Source organism: Bactrocera latifrons, unplaced genomic scaffold (genome assembly GCF_001853355.1).
Source record: "Bactrocera latifrons isolate USDA-ARS-PBARC rearing strain unplaced genomic scaffold, ASM185335v1 scaffold_24, whole genome shotgun sequence".
NCBI lineage: Eukaryota > Metazoa > Arthropoda > Insecta > Diptera > Tephritidae > Bactrocera > Bactrocera latifrons.
This window is the reverse complement of record NW_017535963.1, coordinates 1,750,064-1,765,080: the sequence shown is the minus strand read 5'-3', so window position 1 is coordinate 1,765,080 and position 15,017 is coordinate 1,750,064. Positions and strand designations below refer to the sequence as shown.

General features: G+C 36.9%; 1 protein-coding gene across 1 annotated transcript in view; it reads left to right on the top strand.

The window, feature by feature from the left end:
* The window catches only part of LOC108969060, a 136,978-nt gene that overhangs the window by 104,491 nt on the left and 17,470 nt on the right, over positions 1-15,017 (top strand). Inside the window, exons 4-6 of the mRNA XM_018933554.1 lie at positions 2,054-2,186; positions 12,047-12,500; positions 13,123-13,220. Coding sequence (XP_018789099.1) covers positions 2,054-2,186; positions 12,047-12,500; positions 13,123-13,220 — 685 coding nt within the window. The remainder of the gene's footprint in view (positions 1-2,053; positions 2,187-12,046; positions 12,501-13,122; positions 13,221-15,017) is intronic.

Sequence of the window (15,017 nt, the reverse complement as noted above, 5' to 3'; positions counted from 1 at the left end):
GGACTGATTTTCTGCCGTTGCGAAGTGTTTCTGTGGGTGGTGCAAGCCGAAGGCGAGTGGAAGTGTGCAAAGAAAATTTAAACATGCGTGTAAGTGACCCCAAGTTTTGAATAACTTACTCATAGGTGACGAGTCCTAGATCTTTGAGTATGATCCCGATACAAAGAGGCAATCTTCCAAGTGCCAAAGGGAAGAGTAATCAAACTGAAAGTGAAAACGTTGCTCATTGTCTTTTTTGACATCAAAGTCATCGTCCACTATTAATTTGTTCCACCTGGACAGACCATCAACACAAAATTTTACGTGGAGTGCTCAAAAGACTCAAACGAAGATTCAATCGGGTCGGACAAGACATCGCAGCCGATTGGAAGTTGCACCGCAAAAACGCTGCGTCTCACAATGTCTTTTTTGTGAACAGCTATCTAACCAAGACCGGCATCCCAACGCTTCTGTAACCGTCCTACAGCCGTGATGTGGCCCCCGGACTTTTTTTTCTTTTTTTGTTTTTTTTTACTGAAAATGTGAATGAAAGACAAACATTTTGAGACGACAAAGGCAGCTATTCCGGAAAATGCCTTCCGTGATGGCTTCAATGCTTGGAAATCGGGCGGTTCAATAAATTTTTTCAAATCGACTCAGTCCTATTACTTTCCGGACAAACCCTGTACACAAACAATTTTAGTTATAAATAACGATTTTCTCGAAAGTCATTAAACAACGTAATTAAATCCCGTCTGATGTAATATTCAGAACTCAATAGATTGAAAATTATATGTCTCATTCACAAGTCGAAAACTTAATCGTGTTTTCAGAATCGACTCGTTATATGCTGCAACGCATGTAATTATATTCGTCTCCTCCACCAGGCTCCCCGCCTCTATGTTTAACAAGTGCAGCTTAATATGTATTTACACCCACTCAACTGCAGGTAAATGACACATTTCAATCAACTTCATCGATCTTAATTCCTTCCAACGGCACAATCTGCTAATACCCCAGCACTCATGTAGTGAGTACATAATCGAGTGTGTGTAAATATATATATGCGTACATGTTGTTATGTATATATATGCAGTTATACATAAGTCTCTGCATTGTCCATCATTGGATGTCCTACATAAAGCCGAGTTCCATTACTTCGTATATGTACATATTTATTTATGTATGTATGCATGTGCATCTTTTATTCACGATGTTGGAAATGCCATTTGGTAGAATTTTCAATGCAGTTTGCAATTGTGCTGTTAATATTTCAAGGGTTGATCGATAAGTTCCTATAAAGTAAGCGAGCTTGAACGAAGTATTATTTTTGGAAACAAAAATGTTACTCAAATATGGAATTGATTCGGTCTATGAAGAGCCATTAATCTTTCAATCAGACTGATTTCATTAACTCTCACTGCTTTAGCCATTGTCTCAACACATTTTGTGATAGACAAAGGCTTGTAATCAACCCCGAAACGTAGCGTAAACTCACTTATAAAGATGTATGAAAGGCGAGGAAGAATGATACTCCTCATTATTTCCGATCAATCCCTTCGATCTATTTCCATTTCTTTCAACCAACGATCGATTTCTCTTTCTTCCTCTCTCATAACAAAGCCTTAAAAAAGGCAGTGGTAGAATTATTCTACAATCCAGAATTTTTCATACAATTTCGACGAGTGAAATCCGAAAATCAGACAAAGCATCTTCTTTATTGGCGTAGACACCGCTTATGCAGTTATAGCCGAGTTGCCGAGTAAAATTCCCTACTATTTTGTAAATCACACGCCTATGAGAGATGCTCTCTCTGCATGCAGGCCCTATCAACAAAACAAAATTTGGATCGAATAAACAATTTACAAAAGGGAGTTATAACCATTAAAGTGATACGTGCATCTGCAGCCAACTTGTCACCAGTTATGTCATTGCTGCATCAAGCTGCTATCGTAAATTTCATATTTTTTATTGACTTACGGCAACTGCACTTTATATCCACTTTTATTGCATATGCAAACGCATACGTACACATATACATATTTAGATATGTGAAATATTTTTTCCATTTCAGGTAACTTCGTCGAAAGATGGACGCGAATGGACATTGCATGTGAAATCGCCCCAGGCTCGTGACACCGGCATCTATGAATGTCAAGTGAATACCGAACCAAAAATGTCAATGGCATTTCAATTGAATATCATTGGTAAGTGCGAATATGCTACAAATATACTATAGGTATGTAGATATATAATTTTCATGACATTTGCTTTTAAATTCGTACATAACAAGGCCTGTATAAAGGTTCCTTAAAGAGACGCCGCCATACCACTTATTCTAATATATTGTCCTGAACGGGTAATATTAGGTTTGCCACGGAGTACACATGACTGCATTCTCCACACATGACTCCATCCACACCCCTTGATTATACAGACTACAACGTTTCCAGAGGCCGAGCCTTGTCATGCAGCAGAGTCACTTTTCGTGGCGCGTGGCCTGGAGGTTATAAAGAACCCAATTTTCTTGCTCTGAATCATTCGCAGCGCATGCGGTCGCTTTTAAATTGCTTGGCTGGTGACTCATAATGCTGAAACTAGTTCTTCTTGTGTTTCACTCGGCTCCTGATTGAGCAACGTTGGTTATTCACCGTCTTCGTAGGTATTTGGCCTTCCTTTCGGCCGTTAATATGGTCCATAAAGTGACCTAACGTTGTTTCACTTGGAGTAGAAACATCGTAAAGTTTTTGGAGTTCCTGCTGTACTTCAGCCGGCAATTGCCGGGACTGAAAGAAGAAAATCAACACTTTCCGTCTATATAATCAACATTGCTGTTAGAAAACTCTCAATCTTAGCTACTTTAAATTAAGTACTAAATATTGTGTTTCGACCCGACATATACCAATACGTAGGTTGCTTTTATAGTATATCGGCATTTGGTAACTCTGGTATTACAATCTGGTAACTTTGTCACGAAGTTTAACACATTTTTCTTATAAATACTCAAACTTTTAGACATACGATCGCTATGCGTGTTTCTAACAGTAACTTAAAATATTCACCTCGGCCAAAAAACGGAATTAAATTGCAAAAATTTCCGCGCGATAAATTTACTTGAATTTTTGACAATGTAGCCCATTCAAGGACCAGTATTTATCAGTTCTTCCCGCAAATGACTTCAATTTGGCAAAAAATTGGACTTATTCGCACAACCAAAAGTATATGACATATAAACAAAGTAACTAAGGTGGAAACGCAGTTTCTTTTGCAAAAGTCTGGGTTAAATTTATCACGTTTTGGAATATAAAAATCGATCACAAAGGTATAACCTTTTTTATAAAAATAAAAAAATATTTTAATAAAAAAAGTATTTTAATAAAAAAACAAAAAATATTTAAACGCTAACTTCGGCTGCACCGAAGCTAATATACCCTTCACAGGTGCATTTCTTTTAGTAACTATGTGTTCAGTTTGTATGGAAGCTATTTGCTATAGTAATCCGATCTCAACAATTTAGTTGGAGATTATGTTATTACCTTAAGTAGTATTCCATGTAAAGTTTCGCGAAGAAACCACTTCAAATGCGAAAGTTTTCCATACAAGCCCTTGATTCCGATCGTTCAGTTTGTATGGCAACTATATGCTATAGCTAATCGATCTGAACAATTTTTTGCCTTAGAAAATATTCTATACCGAATTTCTTGAATATATCTTGACAAATGCAAAAGTTTTCCATACAAGCCCTTGATTCCGATCGTTCAGTTTGTATGGCAACTATATGCTATAGTAGGCCGATCTGAGAAATTTCTTCCAAAGTTACATTATTTTTATAAACAATAATTCGTACCAAATTTCGTGGAGATATATCGTCAAATGTAAGGGTTAGCATGCAAGCATTTGATTCCGATCGTTCAGTTTGTATGGCAGCTATATGCTGTAGCTAACCGATCGAAACAATTTTTTCGGATCACATTTTATTGTCTTAGAAAATAATCTATACCGAATTTCGTGAATTTATCTTGACAAATGCAAAAGTTTTCCATACAAGAACTTGGTTCCGACCGTTCAGTTTGTATGACAGCTATATACTATAGCAAGCCGATCCGAACAACTTCTTCGCATATTACAGTATTATCTTAGAAAATAACCTGTGCCAACTTTTGTGAAGATACGTTGTCAAATGTGAAAGTTTTGTATACATGAACTTCATTTCGATCGTTCAGTTTGTATGGGAACTATATGTTATAGTGGTTCAATATCGGCAGTTCCGACAAATGAGCAGCTTCTTGAAGAGAAAAGGAAAATTTGCAAAACTTCAAAACGATATCTTAAAAACTGAGGGACTAGTTCGTGTACATATGTACAGGCAGACGGACAGACAGATGGACATGGCTAAATCGACTCAGCTCAACATACTGATCATTTATATATATATTTTATAGGGTCTCCGACGCTTCCTTCTGGGTGTTACAAACTTCGTGACAAACTTAATATACCTTGTTCAGGGTATAAAAATATTTCATAAAAAAATATTTAGATAAAAAAAGTAATTTTTCCAAAACCTGCAAAATGTTTCAATTTAAATGCTTTGCATATTTGCATATGCACTTCCGCTAGCACTCTCATATTTGAACATACTTCGGCAATTATTACTATGTAAACTGTCTTCCACATATACACACACACACACGAACGCTTTAAATAAATAAATGCAAATAAATTGTGGCAAAATATTAGTATTAAAATAAATCGGTCACATTTATTTGCGTTTAATTCGATAGCGAGAAATTTGCATACGATTTAAATAAGCCGTTATTGAGCACATATACATGCATATAAGCATATCAGATGACACGATATGTTTTGACACATATGCCTAACGGCGTAAGTATATAATTACGTCATAGGCGTAAACAAATAAAGCCATAATTACGCTTGTTTAGCAAATTACGCTACATTTCGTGCAAACTCTTGGCTCTCAACCTCATACGCGTAAAGTTTTTTTTGTTACATTTATAATATACATATATTTACTGAAATTTGCAATTTTGTATTTTTCTGCTTCGAGAGCTTTATTTTTTGGCTAGGCGGGAGTAAACAAAAATTGCCAGCGCAGAGTCAAACATATTTAAAATTATAATTTTTACGGTCAGCGACACTTTGCGGAAGAAGAAAATGTATGAAATTTTCAAGAATCAAATATCAATAAGAACCAATACTTTATTTCGAAAATTAAAATGTGTTCATTTCTCTGTAACTAAGGTCTTCAGTAATTTGTTGAAATTCTTTGTTTGACTTCAAACAGCTTAAAGGTTCTTTCCCTAAAAGCATCTTTGAATTTCTGAAACTATAGACATTTATAAAGAGTCAAATCTGTTGAATAAACAATTATTTTTTTGTGTGTCTTGTCGTCTTCCATAGCGAAAATATTAATTAAAATTGTTTGAGTTGATACTTAAGAGTTATTGAGACTCACAACATGGTTTTAGGAATCAATTTACCTTGCTTTTCCGATGATGCTTGTCATTAACAGAAATAGTGGGACGGCGCACTTGAGACGCGTTTTGCTTCTCACTAATATCCGTTCGATAAAGGAACTTCAGTTTTCAGAAAATAGCAAATCGAAACGGGCCTCATATCCTTGATTGAAAATATTTCTAATATTACCAATATCTGTTTTGAGACAAATATTCAACAAAACTTCTAGTTAAGCTTTTTTGTTTGTAATATATTTACAGGAAWAGAGAGAAATGTCAAAATGCAATGAATAATTCACTGTTTTTGTCCCAATGTGTATTGAAAAAAAATAGTGAAAAAATATATTAATGTTTAATGCTAAATCACATGCGCATACTATTATTGTCATAACATTTCCATAATTATATGACTTTTATGTAATTACACATTTAAGTGGAAGAGTCGTCCAATTTACCTGCTCAGCGGTGCGTATGAGTGACAATATGCTGATAGGCAGAAAAATGAGCGCCGAAAAAAATTATGAATAAATTGTTGTAGTTTTAGAAACAGGTGGTCGCTGATGCGCCACTTGAATAAGCAACGCGATACATAGAATTTTAATGTAATTGGTACAKCAATTAAAACAAAGCTTAAAGGTGTATAACAAGTATATAAGAGGAAGTCCCAGTTTATCCAGTATAATTTTTCTGTCAATCAATATCAATATCAAAAGCAGACAGCTTRATCATACCAATTGTAGCAAAATACGTGTTTGCAGTAAAATCCTCAGTTGTAATACGCGCATCACTCATGCGCCATGTACTGCCAAGTCCACATCGCGAATCGTTTTGTGGCCATTCCGAAGTATTTTTGCAACATTTTAGCTCATACACAAATTTGAGTTGTTAATCATAGATTACCTACATACTTCCGTCTTCATTTGACTGCAATTTGAAATTTTCGATTTTCTGTAATGACGTCCCTTAAGGTGTGTGTCTAAGCTAATACTTTAWCAAATGACCGATGACTCTAAATCAGCTATGATAGTCTAAAATCAGCAAAGACACAAACCACCTTCGGCATTAATWCATTTGGGACGAAGGCCTAAGCAGCCACTTTCCCTTTGTTTTTCTGATATGTCTGTGAATTTATTTATAGGTCATATTAAAATAAATAAATAATTATTATTAATTAATTATAAAATTAACTTCAGTTTATGACCTACAGCTTGCTGTCACAAAACCACAATTAATCATCACTTTACATTTGCTAAAATAAATTGCTCGCTCGCAATTTCTTGATGGGAGCGCATTAAAAAATCTTAAATGCAACTTTGCAAATTTGCGAACGCAAATTAATGGAATCACAGAAGCGATGGCGGAAAATGTCAMATGAAAAAATCTCTTCTGGGTAATTAAAAGAATCGATAAAATTAAAAGGCCACAAATTCACACACACGAACATTCAATTTATATGCAAATTTATACAGCCAAATGCCGCTCGCGTTCCGACAACTGATTAATTTCGTTAAACATTCGCAATTTTTCGCACTAAAATGCCGCTATTTCGAGGTCTTATATTTATATATGTACCATGGTATGTGTATCTGATAAATCTAGCGAAACAGTACATTTTATAACTGCCATTTAAATGTGTTTTCTGTCGCCGCAAAGCATTTCATGTTAATTAGCACGCTGAGCGTGAGCAAGTGTTAATAACAGTGTTTTCGTCATATTTCTATTTGCCTTGCAATACATCATGGACACGCAGCATTGGAATCAACGCGACAAATTAAAAGAGAGAAAGTTTTATTGGATGTGATTTTAAGAGAAAGCGAAGAAAGAAGTGAGATGTGAATGTACGAAATTTAAAGTAGGGATAAATAATATTATCAGTGATCGGAGCATATATGATGTCTTATGGTTGAGTTACCACAAGGGAAGCATACGTCTATATAATGAATATTGCTGTTAGCTTCTATAAACTAAGTACTAAATAAATTAAAAAAATTCCGAACATGCCAATACATACGTTGCTTTTATATTTCGGGATTTGACAACTCTGGTGTTACAATCTGGTARCTTCATCGTAAAATGTAACACTTTTTTCTTATAAATACTCAGAACTGTTTGACATACGAACGCTTTTGTTTCTTACAGTAACTTAAAATATTCACCTCGGACTAAAAAGTGAATGAAATTGCGAACATTTTCGAACGATTTTTTTTTCATMTTTCGACAAGGATCAACCTAGCAATAGTGCATCGATAAACTTAATTCATATCTTGACAATATAGCCCCCTTAAGGACCACTATTTACAGCTAGTAGGGGAATTCAATCCAGGTCGCTCTATAAGGCGAATTTCGTGAATGTCATCAAAAATCAATTGTTGTTCCGGAAAATATTGATGATGTACGCAAACCGATATTTCAAGATCGACATGTAACCTATCTCGATATCGAGASTGTAGGCATTAGTGGGACCAGCGTCGTTTAATATTGTATAAAAATTTTATTATAAAGAAAAATCACTTTAGATCCCACACAGCCGATGGATTGAGTCGATGATATCGTAAAAACAGTCGACAGAACCAACCGTCGAATATGGCTCACTCTTCAGCATGACAATGAGAGCTCTCGATGATCAACTGTCTGTTTGAGTCCTCAAAACATCGAYTTGATGAGTCAYGGAAGTCTTGACATGKCACCGAATGGCTTCTTTTTATTCCCATACGTGAAAAATAAATAAAGGGTCAAAGTTTTTCGGCACCAAAAGAGGCGTTTGACGCGTTCAGAACGCATGTTTTGGAGACACCACAATCGTGATTCGAAAAATGTTTGAAACGCATGCCAAAACATATATATTTTGATTGAAAAACAATTAATCGATTTTCGAATATAGTTGTGATTTTTTTTAAATTTATTCAAAATATTATTGTTCTCTAATACCGATATATAAAAGCGAACCTATGTATATCATTTAAAGTTTTATGTGACTTTGCGGTTAGGCAATTATTAAAATATAAAAATCGAAGCAAGTTCCTAAATGTAGTCAACATTAAGTTTATATGCTAGTTATAAAACGTTGCCTACATTTAGGATAAATTCACACAATTGTATGCTCTCTAATGCGCTCTGAATTGCATTAAATACCTATAATTGCGTACTTTTGTTMTTATAATCTGGGTCCAGAATTTTTGTGTTGCTATACCAGAACAATTACTCCACCAGCTGATCACAATATGTGTCCACAATTAAGAGTTAATTAAACTATGCTCGCCAATGTTGGTTGTTTGTGTGTTTAACCAAATTACTTTTGACTTTTTTTTGCAATTTAGTTGCACTGCAGATCAAGCCAAGCGCCAGTTGCTCCAGTAAAAAGCAACATGGACCAGAGAGAAAATAAGAACGACGAGTAACGGTGTGTTGTTTTAAAGCGCACTCTTATTTGCATTRCAGCAGCCAGCAATTTAAAAGCGCAAAGACGTTTGTGTTGTAATTCCTCTCCCCCCCAACGCCTTGCTTCTTTCCACCGCTTTGGTGCATGCAAATTAAATTCTTATGCGGCGTTTCTTCGTACTTTATGCGCCATGACTTTTTAATGGCCTTGAATATGCGCTAATTTGCCTTGCAACTAACAGGAAGTGGCACAATATTAAAGTTGCGGCTGAGCTGCAGAGTTTTAATTAAGACAACTTGGCAGAGCTTGCCCGCTCTCCCGCTTGCCGGTCGCCTTACTTTTTTCGGCGCCTAATTAAACTATGCATTCGCCTATGTAAAAAATCTGCTGCACGCAAAAATACCGCAAATTGGCGAATGCAGAGGCTTATTGTGGCCCGGCAAAGCCAAAAAGCCACCACTGCTCATCTGTGMGGCGCCTSAATGCAATTGCAACCTCGCTAATTAGCTTCGGAATCGGCGGTCTTGCCGGCAGCCGGAACAGCATTTCCATGCGAGCTCCACTATATAACGTTCGCACAACCAACCGTCTATATATGTGTGTATGTCAGCATTACAAATTGGAAAGCTTTCTTTGTGGCACGAAAAAATGATTTTAATACACAAAAATAATAAATTTTTAAATTACTTATGAGCTCACAAGACACAACCGACTTTCTGCRGTTGGTCTGCATAAAGATATGCAAGCGAAGGGCTCAAGTGTGCTCACTGCAGCCATTTGTATATACAAAATTAAAGGGGAAAAGAATGTGAAGCACGTTTCATAGTAACATCTTTGCTTCGATATTGGCGCGTTTCTTCTTAACACATTCAATGTGGTGATCAATAATAATTGCGAGGCTGGTCCAATAAGTTCTTAGTTTTACTCTTATTTAGCGACTTTGCTGTTATGCGATTATTAATATTGAAATTGGTTCCTAAATGTAGGCAACATTAAATTCATATGTCAGRCATAAAACGTTGCCTACATTTTGGATGAATTCATACAATTTTATTCTCTCTAATGCGCTCTGAATTGCAATAAATACCTATAATTTCGCGCTTTTGTTCTTATAATCTGGGTCTCACAAGAGAAACTTCTTATCTTCTAGTAAATTCTTGCAGACAACTGCTTTAATAATTCAATTTGAATCGGACTCGTACTTTTGTTTRGACTGCGTGTGGGAAATGACGTTCTCGCGGATTTTAAATAAGGCAGGGTCGGTGATTCGATACCTGTAGATTTAAAAATTTTGAAGGAGAGAAATATAGAMCGATGATTCGAATTTTGTTTTTGAAAGAGAAGTTCAGCAATATAATCAACAAATTTTATGCGCTGATGCTTCTCCTTAGATCGGCACCACATAATTTGGTTAAGCTAGTTTCAATGTTTCCAACGCTCATGCTGTTAGATGAGCCACTGCCAGGTCCGCCGTAAACGGCTATCAGTGAGGATAAGATGATAAAATTCCGCTGTCTTATATTGGCGGACAGCCGGTAGAAGGATTGCTAGTGCTAAGTCGAAAGGCATGTCAATAGACCTTTTTGGTAATATAGCACAGGAAAGATTATTGCAGTTGGAAATATTGAGCATGAGCCAGCTGTCGACGGGATGGGTGCTCCGGATAACACTGYTCCCATGACCGTCGGGCTTACATAACCGGACCCGGATTTTTATCCGGCCAAGGACTGTTAACTCGGCAGAATTTGTCGATACACAAACAACTCCTGATAACAAGTACCGCCGAGATATCATTTCACAGCAGTCTGTGACGCTCTTTAATCACAATTCGTAAAAGCGTCCGCGTTGTATCGTGACCGTCCATGCAGTTTGGATCCACTTATACATACTAAATACCTTGGATTGGTCAAAACACTAGTTTTCATTCAACTAACAAGCCGAAGCGGCCAAAAACTGTCTTCGTTTGGCTGGAAAGGTGATGACTACCATTTTTTGGGGTTCGAAAAGTGWGACTTACATCGATTACTCGAAGAAATCGATCGTAGTGCTATACAATGCTTATTTATTAGGCGTCGAACMGTGGAAAAAGGGCGCCTCCATGTCGAAATTGGTCGAATTAAAGTACCCCATTCAAAGTATTATCAAGGTTTATCCCAATTTAAAAAAGTTACTTGCCGGACAGAAATTTTAGTCGAATGAGTATGTTACCGCTGTTTTAGAAACCTATCTTGAATATTTCCAAAAACCGCATTTTCAGTAGAGATAAGGCTTTACATAGGTTTCCTCGAAAAAAAAAAACGGTCTGTTTTCAATATGTATATATATTTTTTTTATATAAAAAATTAAATATTTTATTCAAATTTTTTTATGGCTTCAAAGATACAAAAAATACACCAAAATTTTATGAAATTAAAGAACAAAAATTGTGAAACTTTCAAAGTAAAATATTCAAAACTTAACTGGATGACGTAATTTTCGGCAGATCCTTGGAAAAAAGGTGCCTTAGCTGAAATTCTTCCAGCATTATATGAAGGAAAAAGACAAAATACGCGTTCCAATGAAGACCGAAAACTAGGTATAGGAATAACGAAAATATGCAAACAATATTTGTGACAGAAATAAAAAAAAATTAAAAAAATGTTCGAGCTAAATGGGGCCTTTATATGGAGCAATAAATCGCCATATCACCAAATTTTCACATAATAAGAAGTTCTCTTTGCTAAGCCCACAATTCGTAGAATAATTTCTTTTTCCGCGTTTGTCCGAACTTTGATCCTCCTTACTTCTTTTATAATATTTTTTTTCTTTGTAAATGAAATCGGTGCTGATTTTTCGCAAATATTTATAAAATTAAGTATGCAATACMTATGTATATTGCACTTGTTTATTGTTTGCAGATAATTGTTATTGCAGTTGTTGTATTTTAAGAAATCCTGTTGAATTGACAATTGTGAATTTACTTTTCCTTATTGAAATAATTTTATTTTTACCTTATTTGCGGAAGCACAAATATTTACACATGCATATACATATAAGATRCCACAGATTTATATAYATATATATATATATATATCACATATGCATACACGACCGCATACACACACACATTCATCGGTATTTTATTATCACATTATTTCTCTTTATTTTTTATTGTTGTTTTCTCAACCACTATTTATATTTACTCATGTATGCTCTGCTTTTATCACCACAGAAATACCCGCCGATTCGCGCGCCATCATCAGCGGCCCGGCCGATCTGCATTTCAAAGTCGGCAGCGCAATCATACTCAGCTGTCATGTGCAACAGCCGAGCGTTCGTGATATTGGACCGATTTATTGGTATCGCGGCGAGCATATAATTACGCCATTCGAGCTGGACGAAGATGAAGAGAGCAACAGCGACACTAACAACAACAACAATAAGAACAAACATAGTCATAGCAACGTTGGTGGTGACATGTCCACGCCAGCACTGACGGGCAACGAGCTGGCTGCTGATGTGACAGCGCCGATAACAAATGCCAAGGCATTGACTGCTGCTGCTGCTGGTGGCTCGAGCGCAATGGCGGTCACAGCGCCGCACGATGGCTTAAGCAACGACATAACGCCGGATTTCACGGCGCGCATCGCCATGGAATCACAGTTGGGCGACACAATGAAATCAAGGTAAATCGGCGCGGCAACGGAAACACTTCGGTTGTCCAAAAGCCACAAKCAGGTGTGATGTGGCGATGCAGGAGGAGGTGACGCGGTAGCGCCAGCGCTTAAGCGGCCAAAGGTGAAATGGAAAGCGCTGTCAGACCTGTCGGCTCTTTGAGCATGTCAACATGCAAATGCATGTGGCAAAGTACTGTCGCCTACCTTTGTGCGGCATGCAGCCACTGTTGCATGTGCCGTCATAGTGCGTTAATGTGTGTGTGTGTGTGTGTGCTACGGGTGTGTATGTGCGCCTGCACTTGTCTCTTTGGCTTTGACTACACTGTGCGGCGCAACATAAATAAATATTTGAGCCTTTACATTTCAATTCATTGCCTCAATATCTTAAGGTGCCTCCTTTGCCTGGCGATGTCAACCGGCACACACACACACACATCTGCACATATTTATCGCGTCAGCGTCTGACTAGCGTGCGTTCCATAGCGAACTTGCATCGCGTCTTGCAATTTCACACACATCCATTACACACACACACACACATAAGCGTCAACTTGTTTATGTCTCCATTAATATGCTCACTCTTCTGCCTCTTGTTCTTCTTCTGCTGCTTTTTCATCGCGCTCATCATCAGGTTGCGCATCTCGAATGCACAGACAACGGATACAGGGAATTACACTTGTCAGCCGACAACGGCGAGCAGTGCCAGCGTCATGGTGCACGTGATTAATGGTGAGTAGTTTCATTTGTTGCCGCTGCTTCTACTTTCTACTTATTACCAGTGCGCCTATATTCGTTTGTAAGTATCTATGTATGTTTGTCTGTTTGTATGTATGTGCGGTTATGTGCGCATTTGTCTCTCCTGACAGAAGTAAAGGATAATGCAAGGCTGCTCCCTCCTGCGCTTTCATAAATATCCTTGGCAGCAAGGCATCCAATTGGTTATTTGGTATTAAAGGTTGATGTGTTGATGCCACAAGGATGTAGACATATATAAACATACATATCTTCATAAATGCATACATACTTACATACACACGTACTGTTATGAGCAAATAATAGTAAAGCTTTGTTCATAATTTTAAAACTCCTAAAATTACTCTTCAAAATCTGAATCGTCCCCCTCAACGTAGTCTCTCTGGGCCCTAGTACACTTCTGTCAACGTTTTGTCCTATCCTCGAAACCGTCGTTTAAGTAATTTTGCGACATAGCCTTTAATGCGGGTAGCGATTTACGGGTAATGTCTTCAATTGACTGAAAATGGTTTCCCCGGAGCGGTCGATTAAGTTTGCTGAACTACCAGAAGTCACACGGAGCTATATCAGGCGAATACGCTAGTTGCGGCATGATATTGGTTGAAAATTTGGCGAAAAACTCACGAAGTCATCAATGCAGTATGCGACGCGCATTATCGTGTTGCAAAAACAAGAGTTGTCTGCCCATAACGGCGCATAACACTCAAAAGCTATTCCTTATTGACGGTTTGGCCGATCGGAAGAATTCGGAGGGGGCCACACCTCGATAATCGAAGGAACTAGCAACATAATCTTGATTTTTGATCTGCTTTGTCTTAGATTTTTCACCGTCGGCTCACCTTTGCCACGCTATTCGGCCGATTGATCACCTGCTTCCGGGTCAAAAGTGTAGATACAAGACTGATCGTCAATAATAATAYATTTCATGATATCCTGCTAGTCGGAAAGCATTGTTTCACAGACGTTAACGCGACGCTATTTTTCAGAAAAATTTGGTGATTTTGGAACCAATCGTACTTTCACTCTTCTTAGATCCAAATGATCTTTCTAAATGGTTTTCACTGATCCTTCCGATATTCCAAGATTGCTAATAAKATCTCTGACTACTAATCATCGATACTCAAGCATCAATTCCTTTMTGGTTCGTGGATAACGCACACAAAATTTAATAGAACYTCTAATTTGAARTTAAAGAGTCYTACTATCTTTTGCCCATTGTARTATATTCAGTGCCAATTCTGACATTTTTTATTTTAGATATTAAAGATTTTAAGATTTTTTCKSCTCATAACGTTCTTCAKCTGAGTCATAAYCCATATAGACAGWTTGTAATATTTTCGTTCATCTTAAYATAGCATGCTAAGAGTAATAAAGGCAGTGTAGAGATGAAGTTTGTTGAGCACAAAKCTTCAACATTTCTAGAATTTAATTTCCATTAAAATGGAACCGTTGTTCGTACAATCTCGCTTAAGAAGCACTGTTAAGTATTCCACAAATAATGTTGAGAATTAGTTCTGAGATGATACCTAAACAGCGATATAAATATGGGGTCCTTCTGGTTATGTTAATCTGACTAAAGTGTTAAGGGTATATAAAATTTTCGACATAACTATTAAACTAAATATTGAAATTGGATTGGCATTACCCCTATACATGACTCGAAAATCGTCGAATCGGTCGGAACAAAATGAATTTCAATTTCTTATTACAAAGTTCACATTGTAATACTTAATTCGGCAGCTAAAACGCCGATATCAGTTTTCATTCATCTAA